At 37.1% G+C, this 21,319-nt stretch overlaps 1 protein-coding gene across 2 annotated transcripts in view; it reads right to left on the reverse strand.

Annotated features, from left to right (window-relative positions):
• The window catches only part of LOC126968589 (myogenesis-regulating glycosidase), a 62,809-nt gene extending 50,814 nt beyond the window's left edge, over window positions 1-11,995 (reverse strand). Inside the window, exons 1-2 of one of the 2 annotated variants that reach the window (XM_050813596.1) lie at window positions 11,903-11,995; window positions 610-1,155 (exon numbers count right to left, since the gene is read on the reverse strand). In XM_050813596.1, the coding sequence (XP_050669553.1) occupies window positions 610-1,125 (516 nt within the window). In that variant the 5' untranslated portion in view covers window positions 1,126-1,155; window positions 11,903-11,995. Of the gene's footprint in view, window positions 1-609; window positions 1,156-4,721; window positions 4,870-11,902 lie in introns of those variants that run through there. The other variant, XM_050813594.1, reaches the window with a different exon arrangement.
• Between the last annotated feature and the right edge of the window lie 9,324 nt (window positions 11,996-21,319).

A 21,319-nucleotide genomic window follows, 5' to 3' on the forward strand; every position in this document is an offset into this window, starting at 1 on the left:
ACATACAAATAAAATTTATGAACGATGCGGGACTCGAAACCAACTTATCAACTGTAAAGTAGATCCTGTACATTAGAATAAGTAAATAAATACACGTACCTCGGTCAAACAGTAAGATTTACTTGGGGTTGGCAAGACATAGACATAGAACAGAGGATACAACTAGGATGGAATAAATTTTGGGCACTGAAATATATACTAAAAAACAAAGACGTTCCTTTCAGCTTGAAATCAAAAACATTTAACAGCGGTATCGCTCCCTCGCTAACATATGGCTGCCAAACCTGGGGGAGGCCTTTGCCCAGCAGTGGGATGATATATAAAAAAATATTTTAAATAAATTAGTAATAGTTTTAATATTGTAATAGGCTTTAATAAATAAATAAATTAAACTCAAAAGTGAGGGTTATCACTTTAAAAAATAATATATTATTTAAACATAGTTTAAGACTAACATTAACATGTCCAAAATTAAGAAATTTAAATGCTTCTGTTCAATAATTTTGGCAGTAAATACACAGAATGTATAAATTATAGCTACCCAGTTTGTATTATCAAATAGGCACTGTACCATCACAACTTATTTACTAATAATTGGAATTCACTTACCTTTTCCTGAGTGTTACTGATATACCCTTGTCTCAGTAACTCCAGGTTCGGTAAGGTCGGCATCGATATCGAGTTTCTCCTCAATCCAGTCATCCTCTGTTCTATTTCTCGTTCTGATTGTATCAATTCATCAGGATCTTGGGCTTTGGACGGCGTTGGTGAATCAGTCACATCTGTAGACTGTGTACTAGGACTGTTGGGGCTTGTAACTTTAGAAGACCTAGATGAATCTGGATCTAAGGTGATGTATAATGTTCCTTCAGGTGTATCTACAACAATGGTATCTTTGTTGGGTGTGTGTATCGCACCTAAGTCTGCTGCATGGATTTTAGGGTTTCTAGCTTCTCTCCCAGGATCGCCGCTTTCAATATCAAATGGTTTTGGCTTTGCATTGTTTCTGACGTACTCTAGCTCAATGGTGTCATCGACGAAAGGTATGTTATTATTATTTCGGACATCAGGTGAATTTAAGCCATGTGCTATTTCTATGTGTGAGTTGTTTTGGTCTTTTTCCATTGTATTTTATAAATGTTTCATAGTTGCAAACTGGAACAGAAAAGATCTTATATGTAGGTATGTAATACTTTACCATTGTGAATATTTCAATCATTTAAATTTTTAGTTTAGAAACTTAGTGCATTAAAATTCAATTTTAACGCACACACAATATTAATAGTGCAATCACACTAAAAACTACAACATAATATAAATAAATAAATTATTTATGCCATACAAAAATTATATGAATAATAAGGCTACCCGATGAAACAACAGGCAAAAGGGAAAGGCTCAGTTTCACCTGACATGGAATCATGGATTTTTGTTACCACGCAGCGCTGTTTTTCAGCCAGCCCCTCCTCTCTAAGCTATCTTTTTATAAAATGTAATATTCAAAAAAAAGTGTTCTTATTACCCTTGCAAAGTGTATGTAAGTGGTTGTGCTTCAGTCACTCCGCAGCAACTTGCTTTTTTAGTAGAGAAATACGGTATTTGTTTTGAAGCACCCGATACTCATAATATGTATGTTGTAGTTCAGTAACACGTGTTACACTATTAAATATAAATTATAATGGATAATTTCATGTATATGAAAATATCTTAATGATATTTGAAGATTTAGAGGTTGCAAAATAATATAACATAGCTTTGTCAATTGCTTTGTGCAACACTAGCGTCAAGTGCCCGCGGCTTTCATTAGTAACTTCCATATATGTAAGTAGAGGCAAAGAATATATTGTAATAGTTGGTACAGTAGAGGCGGTTTACATTACTATTACTGTCTACCGGCCGTTCCCAATATACTATCTACAGATAGAGACAAATTAATACCTTTTACTTTCAGTAATTAGCTGTCAATAATATGAAGCTGTCCCAATATACCCGATAAGTCATTCTTATCGCCTTATATTGGGACGCGTGAATGCAATTTCCATACAAACTTCTATCGCTGGTAAGATATACGTCCTCCCATTGACAGACAGCGTGTATGAATAAGATGATTTATCGTCTATAAGTTTATTAGGACAGAAAAGTCAACGATAGTTACGTTTTTTTATCTCAATATGAGATAGACTGAATATTGGGAACGGCCGTTAAATCGCCTAACATTAACTGATATATTATATACTAAGCATTTTTTTGAAATACATTCTAATATACATTTTCTATGTGTACCATGCGTGCGCACTATTTCTCTCTAATTTCAAAAAGGAGGAGGTTCTCAATTCGATCGGTATTTTTTTATGTATGTACACCGATTACGCTGAGATTTATGGAGTATTATGTAAGATCAATAAATTAATAATAAAACAGAAAATGTGTCTATTATATGAAATTGCGAAGTAAGTTGTGATAGATTATTACCAAATAACAACGTATACAATTAAAAATTGTATTCACAGCTACTTGAATTATAAATATATCGGTGGTGTTCAAATCTCACACTATCTTCAGCCCCGGCGAGGTCGCGGCTTGCAGTAGTGTTTGCGCACAGATTAACGTGTAATCTTGTGTAACAAACAGTTGGTGTACACAGTCCCGTTATTTAAACACAAGTTTCGTTATCTAACACATTTCGGTGGCCAGTTTTCTTCAAAACAGAAAACTCAGATCTAAAAGAAGATAGGACTTGAGGACTTGGGACATTAAAATTATTTAAGATAATATTCCGCAAAACCTTTAGAATTATAACTAACGATTGATGTTGAAGTCAATGTGTCGTTTAGAGCAGACCATGTTTTCTAATGTCTAAAACTGATCATAGTTTGTAGTCCAGGAGGTTCAGTCTTCAGCTCTTTTAAAGTCGAACGTTAACTTCGAGTTAAGTCACATTTTGGCTGAAGTATTCATATCTTATTTAACAGAAATGAAACTTAATGAGTGCTTGATAAGAACAACCCAAATCATGACTGACTCAGGGTTTATTCCACGTAATTTTTTTCCGACCGTTTGTGACTTGCTTTGTTATAATAATTGTACTCTTCTATTGTGAAAAAACTAAAAATATTGAACACCGGGAAATGATCGATGTTTGTAACATGTTATAATATGTTGTACCCAGATGCTTTAATTAATATGTCTATAATGCTATAACTCATATTTTCTCCTGTTGCAATAATAAAAAATACCAGTATTTTTATCACATTATTAAACTTCTCTTATAGTGTTTTAAGTTTTTAAAATAATTTACTTAAGAAAAATAAGATAGATGGGGTAATATGCGACCAAATTCTAAAAACGTATAGTGCAGGTGCTGGTGGCCTCTAATGCACCAAGTGTTTTTTTATCTGTAGAATTAATAAAAAAAACATTTCGGTACTTATATTGAAGTAATTAATAAAAATAAAACAAAGGTAACTAAAGCAGAATCAGTTATTATTTAGGTGAGTCATACTATGAAAATAATTTGATTAAATTATATTAAATATGTTTATAACAATAGGCGGGTGTTTACGTCGTTACGTTTTGATTTACGTTCTCATTGATTATTCAATCAACGAATTATCTATATAAATAAAAATGAATTGCTGTTCGTTAGTCTCGCTAAAACTCGATAACGGCAGGTCCGATTAGGCTAATTTTGGTCTTGAATTATTTGTGGAAGTCCAGAGAAGGTTTAAAATGTGAATTAATATGAAAATGTTTGGAATTAAATAAAAACAACAATTTTGTTTTTCCTTTGATGTGTCCCCTGTCGTTCAGAAATCAAATTGAAAGAATAGCATAAAATGAATTCATATATATATATATATATATATATATATAAGAATCTTTATATCCTTCTCAGGAGGTACAAAACAAATTTAACTTTAGCTACCTTTTTTAGTTAGTATATTAACTACAATTTTACAACTTTAGTTAGTTTATTAACTACAATTGTAAAATGCTATAATGTCTATGACAGAGTAGGGATAGTACTATGATTCTATAGAAAGGAATAGAATTTATGATAGAATCATTTTTAAATGTCGTTTCCAAGATAGAAATTACAGAACGTAGTAAAACAATCTGTGTTTTGTTTTACCGTTTAAGTTACAGAATATTACTAGTTACAGTTTCAATATAATCTTAATATACATATTTAAATCCAGAGTCCTGATGTTTGTTTCCAGTGAACTCCTAAACTAGTTACGGATATTAATGGGGAGTGCTTCATGGAGAGCAGTTTAGTCCAACTTGAGAGATGAGGTAGTTTTTATTTTGATTTGGGACACATATTTTTTTTTCCAATATTTTTTTTTGTATGAACATTATTTCTATGAGAGAATTTGAGAGAATGCTTGTTTTGAACGCTTGAATTGTTTCACAGCAGAAATAATTTCATTTTAACAATAGGAAGCATATTTACGAAATAATTCTTGGTGTTATGAAATATTATTGACAACTTCGATAATTTATTCATCTAGATAGAGTCTCTTGATGTTAGACAGCCGATAAAAGATAAAAACAAGCCAGGAATATTAGTTTAGTGTGCGGCACAAGCTGTGTCTTACACTAGCGATTTGTATGACACTTTGTGTCAGTGTGCGTGAATTGCTCAAAATAGAGGTTAGTTCTTGTCTGTCGGGTCAGAAAGTTTGTAAATATTTAATTAACATAAACATTGATCTTACCTTTACAAATATAACGTGAAGTATAGAAAAATACCCAACAATATCAGGGAAATAACACCAAATAATATTACATCCATATAGTACGAGTATATGCTACGATCGCATTTCATAGCACAATAATTGTTTAATGTGCTTCCACAATTACCCATAATTATATTAAAATATAAGATTTAACAGTCCACTCTTGTTAACTGCTAAGTAATGTGTACATGTAATAGAGGAAAATAAAATGATTAACATAATATTATTAAATAAATAATTACTTTTTCCTCAATTACCCGGAATTACGCATTGTTACATGAGACATCATTTAGTTACATTTTATAAATCGCAACTACGAGTATATTGTGAAAGCAGTGATAGTATATTTAAATCAAAATCACTTTATTCATGTACGGTCACGGAAATGACAAGAAGTTGAGTTAATGAGAATAAGTGGCAAGAAACTCATTGCCACTCTTTTAAATCAACATTTAAATTTTCATCGTTTTACAAATTATTTCAATTACAATATGTTATGTGAAGTGATGGAATAAAAATACTCAAACGTCAAATAGTCAATGCCTTACACGGGTAAGTCAAAAAAGTTAGTGTATACATAACAGATGTTGTGTACAGTAACAAAAATATTTCCTCTTTATAATATTAGTATTAGCTATAAACCGATTGTAGCTTGGCTGAGCCCTTAGTTAATCTATTCCTTTTTAGTCTAAAATTTACTTTTAGAGTCAGCTAGTTCGAGTCATTGTTCATAGGACCACGTACGAGTAAAAAAGGAAGGACTCCGTGTCACCTTACATAACAGTGAAGCACCAAAACAAGCCGGTAAATACATAGCCCCACGCACACACACTACAAGCCGATCAGCCGCCATTATGAGATTTGACATCTGTGACAGATCAGTTTGTGTCTCAATAAAATATTTAGAAAATGCTGTCGTGCGTTGTGAAAAAGTGTGAAAACGATACTATAAAAGTATTTGTGGCCGTATATGATTATTTAAGGGAGAAAAAATTGTGTTACTGGTATCCCCCGTAACCGCACACACACTAGCATAGCAGGTGCTTCACTAGCTAATATCACGGCGCGGAGTCCTTCTTATTTTACTCGTCCGTGCATAGGACCTGCAATATTTATAGGATTTGCAACATTCTACTTGGTTCACGGAACTTGTAGATGTTCATACACTTCGCCGTTCCGTGTGACCCACAGGGCATCTCTAAGTATCTTTGTAGAATTGTAAAATATCTCTGTATTCAGTGGCAGGCAGACCCTACAGCTCCATGCTGTAAGCGAACACTTTTTATAACTGGAGGTCTACTCGCAAAATCGACAACGATATATTCGGAACGATAAGATTATACTCCGAATATATCGCACCTACCCTACTCTAACAAATGTTCGCATTCCATATCATACCATAGACTAATATTTTGATTTTTTACCATGTTAGAGTGAATGAATTATGCGCAAACCTTGAAAAACTAAATATTATATGTGTGCCATGTCGTTTTAAGTGTCAAAAGTCAAAACATAGTTTAGGCGTTAAGGACCATGCCAGACTCTGCTACACCAATTTGGTATCATTTACACAAAATATAAATATTCAAAAATTATAAAATGAATATAATATAACCATTTAAAATTGAATAACTTTAGAAGAGAACTTAAACTATTCAAATAACGCGTCACATAATGGACAATGTTGAATGCCATTTTATCCCGAATTTCAAATAAATTTAACCACAGAAAACTGTAGTTTCATTAGAGGAAGAACTCAAAAATGCAAGAGTCACTTAAAGTTACAGCTGTTGATTGTTCTCATCGTAGGGTCAACGACGAAATGTTTAAAAAGTTTTACTCCACCTGGTGAAGACTGGCTTGAAACAATAACACACGTAACTATATTGAAACTCAATACACGGACAACAGGAAAACCAAACTACTAGCTATTTGATCATAATAATACTCCCAACCTCATTGATTGCTATAAAACCAATGTGATGGCAGGGACTTACCTACACATAAATAAAATCTTTTCTGATCAAACACCACATTATACTATTCCTTTGCACAGGAAGCCGGCTAGATTATGGGTACCACAACGGTGCCTATTTCTGCCGTGAAACATTTATGTGTAAACATTACTGTGTTTCGGTCTGAAGGGCGCCGTAGCTAGTGAAATTACTGGGCAAATGAGACTTAACTTCTAATGTGACGAGTGCAATTGTAGTGCCGCTCAGAATTTTTGGGTTTTTCAAGAATCCTGAGCGGCACTGCATTGTAACGGGTATGGCGTATCAATTACCAACAGCTGAACGTCCTGCTCGTCTCGTTTCTTGTTATCATAAAAATAATAATCTTATCAAACGTGAAACTAGTAGACAGTGGCTCGTACACAGCTCATAACAATCCTCTCTCTCTAAAGCTAAAAAATAAATTAACATTGCTGGGTCTACATTAATTTATTAAGTCAATGTTCATAAAAAAATCCAAACAGCTGACTAGGTATTTCTTAATACCAATAACCCTTAAATCGTTGAAAAAGACGATAAAACAGAGTTATTATATGAATCTCTGCAGTTAGAACAATCTAAGAATAAGGTCTTAACAAACAAACTAAATTGTTTCCTCAATGTTGTGAGAACGGTCGTTTATAAACAACAATACACAATATACATAATAACTCCATATAACACATAACTACTTCAATTTCTGTAAATCTTTTCATATTAGGAGCGTCACGCGCCGTTGTGTACTAAACTAACTGTCCCACTAGACTCTTGAAAAGTGATACTAAAATTATTAATATTTTCTCATATTTGATTCTTTTACGACTTTAGTTAAAAACTACTATTTTTACTAGTTACTACCGCTTCGGAAAAAACAAATCTAGAAGATGAAACCAAATAACAAAGATGTATCATCGGCAAACAAAACTATATGAAACTTGTTATTTATAAAAAATGGCAGATTGTATATACTAGAAACAGGAAAGGTCCCAGTATTGAACCTTGAGGCACGCCCATTGAGACCAAAGAACCAGAGGATTCCATTTACATTAACGAATTAGATTCTACCTTGTAAATATGATACTAATAGTTTCAGCGAGACTCCTCGTACACCGTAATGATAAAATTTATTAATAAGAGTTTCATGGTGAACACATTCAAACGCTTTTGTTAAGTCACACCCAAAGCATCCAAAGAATCTTCCCAAGCATCAAAAATATTCCTTATTAATTCGACACCAGTATCAGTTGTTGATGAACCTCGAGTAATCAAATTGATTTCTATGCATTAAGTTGTTTACATAAAATGCGTCGTCAACTGCAGTAAAATAATTTTTTGAAAAATTTTGCGTATAGTTGGTTGGTAAGACTGATATAGATCTATAATTATTAGGATCAGTTACACTGCCAGATTTAAAAAGTGGACTAATTTTGCAATATTTAAGTAAATCAGGAAAAACACCCTCATCAATACAGCTGTTATAAATTAAGGCAAGTCAGGAGCAATAATTTCAATTAATGATTTATCATTATGAACTGAGACTCCCCCTTCGCTGTAGGGCTCTGCCCTAACCCCGAGCTAGTCATATCTGTCAGCAGCATAACTGTGCTGGAATGACTGACCATCAGTTGATGACCAGTCACCGAGCGTTTAAATGGATGAATACCGGATTATTACAATTAATGTAAATAGCACTAATGATATGACCGCGGCTCTTATTTATATGTTAATTATGGACTACTGTGGCCTCGGCCGGACACTCGCGCGGCGTCACTGCTGCTATCACTACTGACGTGTATCTTTTTATGATTCTCTTCGCTTCAGTCTGATATATACTAAAGGATATGAGGCCAATTGAGCTTGTCTTATGTGTTGATGAATTATTACTTTGCCCGTGCTCATTTTCTTACAACATCAGAGAAAACTGTAAGCACCAAAAGCAAAGGTAATGCGTAACCATCAGCTAAGCTGAGCTGGTGTGAACCCGGTTTTTAGTGACCGATATGCAAGTTAAATCAAGTTATATTTGAAGCCACTTGACAGAAGTTAAAAGGTGTCTGTTAGATTTTTCACAAGCAGAGGAGGACAAAAAGAACAAGTGCGTTCCATATCCATAGGTGCCGTAAGGCTTTTTGATGTCGAAGAGTCACGCTGCCGTCTTAGGCTGAGAGCAATTGCGGGTCAGACTCGGACGGATTAGAACGACACTCGAACGGAAAACCAGCGTGAGGTAGCAGCCGCTATGTTCCAGATTATCATTTACCAGTGGGAGGCTCCTTTGCACAGGATGCCGGCTGGATTATGGGTACTACATCACCGCCTATATCTGCCACGAAGCAGTAATGTGTAAACATTACTGCTTCGTTTCGGTCTGAAGGGCGCCGTAGCTAGTGAAATTACTGGGCAAATGAGTCTCAACATTTTATGTCTCAAGGTGACGAGCTCAAATGTAGTGCCGCTCAGAATTTTTGGGTGTTTCAAGAATCCTGATGAGTACAGCATTGCAATGGGTAGGGCGTATCAATAACCATCAGCTGAACGTCCTGCTCGTCTCGTCCCTTATTTAAAAAAAAATCAGCTATTGTCTAGAACCGGTGCTGGGATGGCACACTACCGCTTATCGCTGACGACAAACGAGGTAACATTATTGAGTGTTCCTTCGCATCAGTTTGTCGTTCGCCTACAGGGAACTATCTCCCACGTAGTGTGGTTGTACACTATGGAATGATGTACTTCCTGCCTGATGTGCGCGGTGATTAAAGGTCGATACTGTAAAGATACCTCAGCACGTACACCTTCCTTCCTCACTTCCCTACCTTCCAAGAATGTGGGTGGCAGTGATCACTTAGCATCAGATAACCCTTACGCTCATTCATCCTGCTTTTCCATTTAAAAAAAAAAAACATATAAAACGCGTGCAGCAACCTATAAGGCCTTGCCACTCGTGTATGATTTCTTTGGAGTTACAACACAAATCGAAGGATTATAATATCCAAGTCGGTCTTATTTTAAAACATACCATAAATATTATATGACTAGCGATTTCTTAGAGGAAGTAAACAATGGTGATAATAATTATCAAGATAAGCCGAATATAGATACGGAGTTCGTTATCTGTTATATCACACGCCGTACCTGGTCACTGTACATACACATAGATGTACAGAACATGTAGACTTAAGGTACACGAAAATTATAAATATTACTAGCGGACCCGAAAGACGTACGCACGTCTTAAATTTAAAAATTCGGTCCAGCCGTTAGTTGGAGTTCACTACCATCCACATGGGCAGGAGAATTATATAAAGACTGAATTGAGAATCTAAATCATTGTCGTATCCACCTGAAGACACAAGAAAAATTTCAATAAATTCACCCCAGCCGTTTAGGAGGAGTTCACTGTCAACACACGTACAGAAGAATTATATGTATTATATAAAGATAAATGTAACTATTTTTATTTTGGAAGTTGTTAGTACGTATATTATAAACGTACTCGTCAAAATACTGTAAAATAACTTCTATCTTTTAACTTTGTAAATAATTCTTAGTTTAAGGATTGGTCTACGCTGCGCGGTTCTAACTAGATACCGCACTACGTAAGAACAATAGCTTTTATTATGACGGCAACTATTTGATGTTTATTTGCGTGATATTTTGACACTCAATGGCAGCTTTAAAATTTTGAAACATACGCATCGTGTTAGTTGGAGCACAGCGGAGACCAATTCCAAATCTTGATTTGTGAGTATTGTGTTGTACGAAACCCTATTTAACTATTTAATTTTCTGTAGAAACTTCTATTTTTAATGGTTTTGCAGAACAAAACCTGCCTGGTGGGTAAAACTTTTTTGTAACTAAAATTATAATGTTTTAATGAATATCCGAAAAAATCATCACATAACTGTTATATTTCATTGTATTAATTACCTTTAAAAATTAGCAAGAAACAAAAACTAACTTACAGTTTGAGAAAAAAAACAGATTTCTTCAAATTTTAGTGATAATATATATTTTATACCAGAATATATATGTTGTAGAGTTTGTGTTAAAGAATGACGATTTTTTTTTTCAAAATGGCCGCATCAATAATATTGGTTTTATAAATATAACTCAAAATATTTAATATTATTTATGAGTTTGTTTGTTCTGTTTTCACGATTTAACTAACAGCCCGTGATGAAATTTTACACCTTGGGTAGGAAAAGACCTAGGGTGCTTTTTATTCCGAAGTTTGATCTCCCGAAGATGCACGATTACGAATTTAATATGGAAAAAGTCACAGGCACAGAATCTACTGATAATACTTAATCAAACCATAAGCCAATCACATTAACTACCATTTTTAGGGTAGAGTACCGTAGCCAAATAGTAAAAAAAAGGAAGCCTTATGGATTCGTCTGTCTGTCTGTCTGTCACAGCAACAAAATTTCGGACAAACAATGTGTGACACAAACACTTTTTTCCGAAACTATAAGAACTATTATACTGTTGAAATATGTTAATTAGATATATTCTATGAACTGTGAAAATAAATAATTATATATACTCAGACAGGCGAAAAATAATTAATATGTTTAACTTCCATATAAATAATACTAAAAATAATACTTTATTTAAATATTTTACACTCACTGCAAATAACATAAATTACTAAATTTGCAATATTTATTATATAATACTAATTATTTTCATGTTACTATTGTTAATAGTGATGAGATTAAAAAACGATTTTGCAGTGATATTAAAAGTGATGGACCTGTTTTTCCGAAACTTGTTAAAACTATCTCTCCGGGGTCAGCGATTCCTCGAAAATGAAACATAATTATAATAAATAAAAATTAAATGTGTATGTGTGTATCTATTTAATTCTTAGTATTTAATACATTTATTTATTTTGATTTATTTATAACACTAACACTATTACAATATTATATTTTGTACTTAATAGCGTAACTTTACTAATGACCTTAGTACTAAACAATGTAATACCCAATTATTTAAGAAATCACATAAAATATTACGTGAAAAAGGTACTAAAACTATGGTACCTGAAAATTTTCACTTAATAATAATTATATATAAATAATTCGTATTAAACTTTCAACATATTTACTACATGCATCAGTTGTACGGTATTAAAAAAAAAAAAAACAAAACTATACATACCCCAATGTATAAGTTTCACAAGTTCACTGAAACTATAAAAATGAAATAATTCACAGTGCGTGAGAGTCGAATGCGCGGTGATCACTGCCCAATGTTACTGAAGAAAACAATCGCTCGCGTGATGCTGCGAGCTTCAGTATTTTGTAATCTTGACTTTAATGCTTAATTTCCAGTAATAGAACAGTTTCACCATTAGGTGATATTTAATATTATTAGATAATGTGAAATCGAACATTCATTTCATTTCAGCTAAGATAATTAATACATGCCGTGTTTTTTTTCTCCTACGATCATATTTGACACATGAACGCGTTACTGCTAAACGGAAACATGAAATCTAACGAACTTAACATCTTTATTCATACCGAAATATGTATAATTACGAAATTAGAATTATCAATTGATCCCGACTTATTTATTTTAACTAAATTAGTTTAGTATTAATCGCTACACATTTCTATATCTAGACTTAGATTATAGACAAGTAGATTTCAAAATGATTATTATTTAAATTTTAGCATTATTAATTAATACTGAATTGTTTATTACAACGGAATTAGCGTTATTTATACTTCACGATATGAATACTTCTCTCACTCATACGGGGAGGCTGTACGGAGGGAAGGGTAGAGGGGAATGCCGTCTGGGTAGGACCACAGTAAGGGGACTCTTTAAACAAAAAGTTAGTTCTATGAAGTAATTCTAATAATTTTATATTTTTAAACAAAAACTATAAAATTTACCAAATTACTGCGCTCGATTGCTCATTACCGCGTTGTTGTATGAAACAAAATGGCTTTTTTGATTTGCCTTATCAATACTCTACATGTGCAAGAATTATTGTGTTTCGTATTGAAGGGCGCCGTAGCTAGTCAAATTACAGGCCTAATGATGTTTATGGAGAATATATACCACCATTTACTTAGGGTGACACTCTTATCAGGAAACCAATCGGTAGATTAGTCAAGTTAGCGTAATATGCTCATGAGAAGATAATCTGCGGAACCCCCTTTAAGGCTGGGGATCGAGCCAACGGTCTTGAGAAATGGAGCAGAGCTAGGTAACCTCTCTCGTTCAAGATCGTCATAGTTTTAATTAGAAGCATTTTTAATTTATTACAAACATAATACAATTTTCTTTACAAAAATAACAAAACTATGCCATGTTAAATAGGTCTATGTCATGGTAAACTATCAATAATTTTTCATACAATTTTTAACAAGATTGAATGATTAAGATGGCTCCAACTGTAAAAGTTAGTGGTACTTTGGTTTTTTTTTGCAATATCTGTTAAAGATAGAAATGTAAAGAAAAATGCATTTTCTTCTCTTATACTGTAGATTATTTTTTTATAATCTATATATATAAAAATGAATTGCTGTTCGTTAGTCTCGCTAAAACTCGAGAACGATTGAACCGATTTGGCTAATTTTGGTCTTGAATTATTTGTGGAAGTCCAGTGAAGGTTTAAAAGGTGTATAAAACATGAAAATTCTAGAATTTAAATAAAAACAACAATTTTGATTTTCCTCGGAAGTGTTCCCGGTCGTTCAGAAATCAAATAAAATTAAAATAGTTTAAAATGAACTAATTAGAATTTTTTATATCTTTCTAAGTTTTATAAATTCCGAAGGTGGTAAAAAATAAACTTCCTTAAAACACGGGTAATAACACCTAAAAAAAAGGATTCCTTTTGTTTGTTTTAAGTTTATTTTATACAAAAGTTTAGGTCTTTTATTTATCGATTGAGGCAGTACGAAGTCTGCCGGGTCAGCTAGTAACTTTATATAAACCATTAAGAAATGGGTTTAATTATGCGCTATATGGGCGATTTCTCGAGATAGCGGACTTATGTCTTATATACTTATGTCTCAAAGTGACGAGTGCAATCACAATGCCGGTCACAATTTTTTGATTCAATCATGAATCCTGAGCGGCACTCTCTAATTTAAAACTTCGTACAAAGAAATCACTACGTTTTCCACTGAAGATATATTTATTTGTAACAACCGATAGATATATATTTCTGTAGCGGTAATATTATTGTGTTAGTACGTGTATGTAGCGCGTGTTATGTAGCTATAAGTCCGGAAAAGGTCATATAATCGCGTTATGGATCTAGTTAACGTCTACTTACCGTCTGTCTGTCTGCAGCGGAAATATTAATATTACACGTTTAGCAGATCCATTGATGACTTGGCTGAATACAGCAAAGAAACTGATTGTATGCGCTGGTTCTAGGTTAAAATTTGAAATAGAAAGCCGGTGTAAGGAAAGAAGAGAGGAGGACTTACCAGAGCAGCAGAACAAACTTCCACCACGTGCCGGGTCGCGAATTTCCCTCTTTAGTTTATAGGCGTTTTCTTTGAGTGGCCACTCTTTCTTTCCGAATTCGTTAATAGTAAAACTAGGGATCACAAGAGACTTAAATGATTTATCTCAAGAAAAATTAAGATAAGAATACTCTCACAGCATAGCCGCTATTCCGAAATGACGTAAAGATACGTTTTGGGCGTGTAGATCTCCATTCGGATTCGGTTCCAGACAACTTTTTTATGAAAATATTTATGAAAATAAAGGACGAGACGAGCAGGAATTTCAGCTGATGGTAATTGATACGTCCTGCCCATTACAATGCAGTGCCACTCAGGATTCTTGAAAAACAAAAAAATTCTGAGAGACACTACAACTGCGTTCATCACCTTGAGACTTAATACTCGTATGTCAAGTCTCATTTGCCCAGTAATTTCACTAGCTACGGCGCCGTTCGGACCGAAATACAATAATGTTTGCACATTACTGCTTCACGGCAGAAATAGGCGCCGTTGTGGTACCCATAATTTAGCCGGCATTCCGTGCAAAGTCCATTACTAGTTACAAGATACAAGAAGTTCTGTGATCCAGTGTTATTCTAATTTTCTGAAGTGGGTGTACTAATCTCCAATACCAGTTATTGGAGATTACTACACCCACTTCTCGACCCTTGTGTTCATTCCTAGATAGATACTTAAAACTCGAATATATTACTAAAATACAGGTCATTGCTAGTAGTTATATTATGTTATCACTACATAGTATAAAACAAAGTCGCTTTCTCTGTCCCTATATCCCTATGTATGCTTAAATCTTTAAAACTACGTTACAGATTTTGATGCGTTTTTTTTAATAGATAGAGTGATTGACGAGGAAGGTTTATATGTATAATAACATCCATTAAATAGTGGAGAAATACTGTAATTTTTGAGGTTTCTAATGTGATGTAAATAATTACATTTTTTCAGCTTACATTGAAACGCAGGCTGAACCCTACGAGATTTATCAAAATAATGTACTTAGTATTGTACACATTGTAAAGGTTTACAGAAAACTCCGCTATGGTATATTATGTCTATCTCTTATGGATATCCCACAGTAACATTTTTTTGTCCTTTACTTTTACGACAAATAATGGCTAATTTTCGAAGCGATTTCAACCAATACAGCATTAATTCTTATCTAATTAAATACCTTAAATACATTGTTGATTTAATATAGATCTATATGGCCCTTTACAGCATATGATTTAAATGAATATTTTTGATGATACTACAGATTTAAAAATTGCGGGACATAGCGTTTGCGGCGGTTCCGGCCGGCCGGGAGGGCGGGAGCGTGCATATAAATAGCGCGTGGGAGGCCATGGTTCTATAGCAATTTGAATTTAGCAGCGATCGGACATAGGCTATATATTTTATACCCGTGCGAAACCGGAGCGGGCCGCTAGTAGTTGATATTTATAGCGATTTTATAGACCTTTGATAAAGCTGGGGTGTGTACCAACACCACGATGGCTTCATGTCATTGGTCGTGTAAACCACAAGCTTGCGGTTTCATCTGTCACCAAGTGTTCTGCCGAAAGTGATTTTAGTCTGCTGTGACAGTGTGACAGAGTAGGTGGAGTGGAAATTGTATGACCCATAACACGACCCAATATATTAGAGCCCTAGTTTAATGTCTTGTGTCCAAAACAAATAACAGAGTACTAAAGGGGGGTCTCATCCCTCCTCCCCTCATGCGGACAGGAGGTTAATATAGACAGCGGATATATACCCCCCCCCTCCCCCCTCGCTGTTTCTTCGAAAGCGAATTTGGACAAAGAATATGTAATAGTAAAAGTATTTGGATTTGTCTTCCAGTAGACCGCGGATTTGGTATTCGCGCGCAGGCGCGGCCCAAAAGGTGTATTATCGAAGAGCGGTGATACAACTGGTAGTGGTTAACACGTAAACTTGAGTCTTCTGGGGATTGAACTGAACAAGATTCTAACATTAATCCATTTCGCTTTTCGCCCTAATAATTAACATTTGTTGTATGCTAATACGGGATGAGACGACAGGACGTTCAACTGATGGTAATTGATACACCCTGCCCATTACAATAATGTGCCGCTTAGTATTCTTGAAGAACCCAAAAACTCTAAGCGGCACTACAATTTCGCTCGTCACCTTGCGACATAAGATGTTATGTCTCTAAGTCTCATTTGCCCAGTAATTTTAATAGCTACGGCGCCCTTCACATCGAAAATCAATAATACTTGCACATCGTACTGTGGCTCGCACCAGCTCACCTATACCGAGGTCTCTCTCTGCTCTCAACGCTCTTCTCGAAGCCAACCCTGCTTGTGATTTATTTGCGGATGGATGGCAGACGATTTTAACAGAGTGCTTGCGTTTTTGTGAGAGGAATGGATGAACGGTATTTGGATGTTAATTAATTGTTAGTTATTTACAGTAAACTTTGTATTTATTAACTATTATTTGTGTAATATGTCTAGTTTGTAATTAATTCTTACTTTAATATTGTAATTGGCTTACGCCGTTTTATTAAAGTATAAATAAATAAAATAAATAAATAAATTACTGCTTCACGGCAGAAACAGGTGCCGTTGTGGTACCCATAATCTAGTTGGCATCTTGTGCAAAGGAGCCTCCCATTGGTATATGGAAACATAGAGAAAACAAGGTTATTTCAACAATAATCGACAATTTCTCGAGAGACTTTCATACCGGCCGGAGCATACAGTATCATCAGTAGTTTACTATCGGTCGGTATAACACTGCATGTTGCAAAAACTCTTAGGAAGCCATTAAATAAGGGTTTCGAGAAGAGCGACTTGGGATATACTTGATGATCGGCCGGACTTACGTATATTAAAACTACTTGTCATTCTTTTGATAGCATCTATGTTTATCGTATAGGTTCATAGCAATCTCCAGCAGATCAACCATAGCTAAAGTATGAAGAACTGGTGATTCTTTAAACATGCTATTTGGTGGCGGTTCAATACTCATTAGGTGATGATTGTAGAAAGGGTTGGTAATATAAGCGCACTTAATAAAATTGAAATATCTGTATTTTACAGTTTCCACTTATAATAATAACTGACTCAATTAATTTGGGCAGCGTTACCCCTTAGAATTCACAAGAAGTAATGCCCCCTTGAAAAAAAAAACAAATTTCAAATTTCTATATTTGTTAATAATATATGAAGTACATAATTACTTATAATCTACTTATTGAGGCAATTTACAATTAAGCCTATCTACGTGTTGAGGGATAAAACTTTATTATGCTTAAAAAAGTAATACATGAGATTTGTTGGGGAAAATCCAGGAAACTGGGAAAACCTGGCTATTTTCTATCATATGCCCCCTTGAACTTAGCGCTCTGGCTTATATAGGGCACGACCGCCTACCGTGGTGATGCTACCAACTGTTAGTTGGTAGGTACTGCTGTAGTACCAACTAATTTACACGAATCAGTTAGAAGAAGAAATTAGAAGTTGGAGAGTCACGCAGCCGTCTTTTGACGTCAGCACAATCGGGCCAGACTCGTCCGGGTTAATTACCACACTCGCACAGAATACCGGCGTGAAGTAGCGGCCTAGTGCCACTATGTTTCGCATAGGTTAGTGTCGAGGACCGGAGGCCATTCCCCCCCCCCCCATTCCCCAACAAAGATTATGAAAGCGGTCCTTAAAGATAAGATAGTACCCCAGGAGGGTACCAGCTCTACCAGAGTCGGAGAATCCCTCCCCGAGCACTCTAGCTCGGGCTGCCCTTCGTATTCTGGGGAGGGCACAGTACCGCGCATGACCAAGGACAAACGAGGCAGTAACACCACGGCACCCCGCTCCACACTCAACGTGGACTTTTGCAATATCAGGGGAATTCACTCCAACTTAAACGCCGTCCATCACCACCTTGAGACGGCGAAGCCGGCCTTGTGTTTCCTTACGGAGACGCAGATATCTCGACCTAGCGATACGTCATATTTAACGTACCCCGGGTACAAAATTGAGCACAATTTTTTGCCTCATGCCGGGGTATGTGTGTATGTTAGGGAGGATATCTGCTGTCGCCGTCTCGGCAATTTTGAGGGTAGGGACCTGTCCACTCTCTGGCTCCGCGTAGATTTAGAGGACCGCGTCCGCATCTATGCGTGTGTCTACAGGTCCCATACTGGTAACGCAGAAACCGATCATCTCATGGGCTGCGTTCAAGCGGCAATTGACGACGTGCTTGCACAGATCCCCTCCGCTGAAATCGTAGTCTTGGGTGATTTCAACGGGCACAATGCCGAATGGCTTGGATCACGTACCACAGACTACGCAGGGCGATCTGTGCATAATTTTGCATTGGCGTACGATCTGTCCCAATTGGTTGAGTCGCCAACGCGGCTCCCGGATGTGGATAGCCACATGCCGTCCTTATTAGATCTTCTGCTGACTACACATCCCGATGGTTACCAGGTCATTGTCGACGCCCCTCTCGGAACGTCCGACCATTGCATGGTCAGGAGTGTAGTGCCTATACGACGCCCACGTCGCAGACCACCAGCGACCCGCCGCGTTTGGCACTACAAGTCAGCAGATTGGGATAGGATGCGTTCCTTTTTTGCATCCTACCCTTGGAGCAAAGTTTGTTTCCCTTCGGATGATCCTAGTGCCTGCGCCGTTGCAGTAGCCGATGTGATACTACAGGGCATGGATATTTTTATACCAAGCTCTGTAGTACCGATCGGTGGCAGATCACAGCCCTGGTTCGATGCGTCAGTTAAAGCAGCATCTGACTGCAAAAAACAGGCGTATCGAACTTGGGTTGCGGCGCTGGACACAAAGGATCCGAACTGCATAGTTCTAAAGAGGAAATACAACCGTGCTTCCAGATTTATTAAGCGGCAAATCGCCCGTGCAAAGTCAAAACACGTCGTCAAAATCGGCGAGCAGCTTTCCAGTTACCCGACCGGAACATGCAAGTTCTGGTCGTTGTCGAAAGATGCTCTTGGTAACTTCAGCCAGCCGTCCATGCCGCCGTTGCACATGAGGAATGACACCCTGGCCCATACGGCAAAAGAGAAAGCCGATCTCCTGTGCGCTCATTTCGCCTCCAACTCGACTCTTGACGACAACGGAAAAACACCGCCGACCATCCCGCGGTGTCAGAGCTCTATGCCTGAAGTACAGTTCAGGCAGAAAACTGTTAGGCGAGCTCTGTTTTCATTGGAAGTCAGGAAGTCGAGCGGGCCGGATGGCATTTCTCCAATCGTGCTTAGAACGTGTGCCCCTGAGTTGACGCCGGACGCGTTTATTCCGGCACTCTTATTCCAAAGGCGTAGTCCCTGACTCATGGAAGTCAGCCCTTATCCATCCGATCCAAAAAAAAGGAGACAGTTCGGGTCCGGCAAACTACAGGCCTATTGCTATTACCTCCCTGCTCTCCAAAATCATGGAGAGCATAATTAGCCGTCAGCTCTTGGTAAACCTAGAGGGTCACCAGTTGATCAACGACCGACAATACGGGTTTCGCCATGGTCGGTCGGCAGGTGGTCTTCTGGTATACCTAACACATAGATGGGCTGCGGCTATTGAAAGCAAGGGGGAAGGCCTGGCAGTTAGCCTGGATATAGCGAAGGCCTTTGATCGTGTATGGCATAAGGCGCTTCTCTCTAAACTTCCATCATTTGGGCTTCCCGAGAGCTTGTGCAAGTGGACCTCCAGCTTCCTCACTGGGCGCAGCATACAGGTCGTTGTCGACGGACATTGCTCGAACCCGAAGCCCGTGAATGCTGGAGTGCCCCAAGGCTGTGTGATATCTCCTACGCTGTTTCTCGCATATCAATGATGTGTTGGACACCTCCAACATTCATTGCTATGCAGATGACAGCACTGGTGATGCCGTATACACGGGCCATGCACGTCTCTCTCGGGAAATCGTCGACCAGTGCCGGGAGAAACTTGTGTCTTCTATCGAGTCCTCTCTTGAGAAGGTCGCGGAATGGGGTAAATTGAACCTTTTCCAATTTAACCCCCAGAAGACTCAAGTTTGCGCGTTTACCACTAAAAAAAACCCCATTTGTCGCATCACCGCTCTTCGACAACACTTCCCTAAAAGCCTCGCCTAGTATCGGAATACTGGGTCTCGAAATCTCGAGCGATTGCCAATTCCGTGGCCATCTGGAGGGCAAAGCCAAATTAGCTTCAAAGAAACTGGGCGTCATTAATAGAGCACGGCAATACTTCAAGCCGGCCCACATTCTAGCGCTGTACAAAGCGCAGGTCCGGCCACACATGGAGTATTGCTGTCATCTCTGGTCTGGCGCACCCCAGTATCAGCTCGATCCATTCGACCGCGTGCAACGCAGAGCAGCGCGAATTGTCGGGGACCCAGTACTCTGTGGACGGCTGGATCACTTGGCGTTGCGTAGAGACGTCGCTTCATTGTGTGTCTTCTACCGCATTTATCACGGGGAGTGTTCCGAAGAGCTGTTTTACCTAATTCCTGCCGCCGAATTCCACCTTCGCACGACACGCCACAAGTTAGGATATCATCCTCACCATCTGGATGTGTGGCGGTCTACCACAGTGCGGTTTACAAGGAGCTTTCTTCCACGTACTACAAAGCTGTGGAATGAACTTCCTTGTGCGGTGTTTCCGGGACGATACGACATGGGTACCTTCAAACAAAGCGCGTACACCTTCCTTAAAGGCCGGCAACGCTCCTGTGATTCCTCTGGTGTTGCAAGAGAGTATGGGCGGCGGTGATCACTTAACAACAGGTGACCCGTACGCTCGTTTGTCCTCCTATTCCATAAAAAAAAAAGAATCAAGTTATCTAAAGATCTGAATATTATATGCTATTATAGCTATTTCTAATCATAGTGATAATTATATAAAATAGTTTTTAAATATTAACAGTGGTTCAATAAATGTAATTATTAGTTGGAATATCATAAGGCACTTCATGACGTTGGTAGCGCTTGTTAGCACATGAAGCTAATATGATGGTGACGCCTTTTTTGTCATTTGAAAATTCAAACAAAGTATGAAAACATAACTATTAAAAGGCACTGCAGTCTGAATAGAGCTTGTCCTTAAAA

The sequence above is a fragment of the Leptidea sinapis genome, chromosome 16 (assembly GCF_905404315.1).
Source record: "Leptidea sinapis chromosome 16, ilLepSina1.1, whole genome shotgun sequence".
Lineage (NCBI taxonomy): Eukaryota > Metazoa > Arthropoda > Insecta > Lepidoptera > Pieridae > Leptidea > Leptidea sinapis.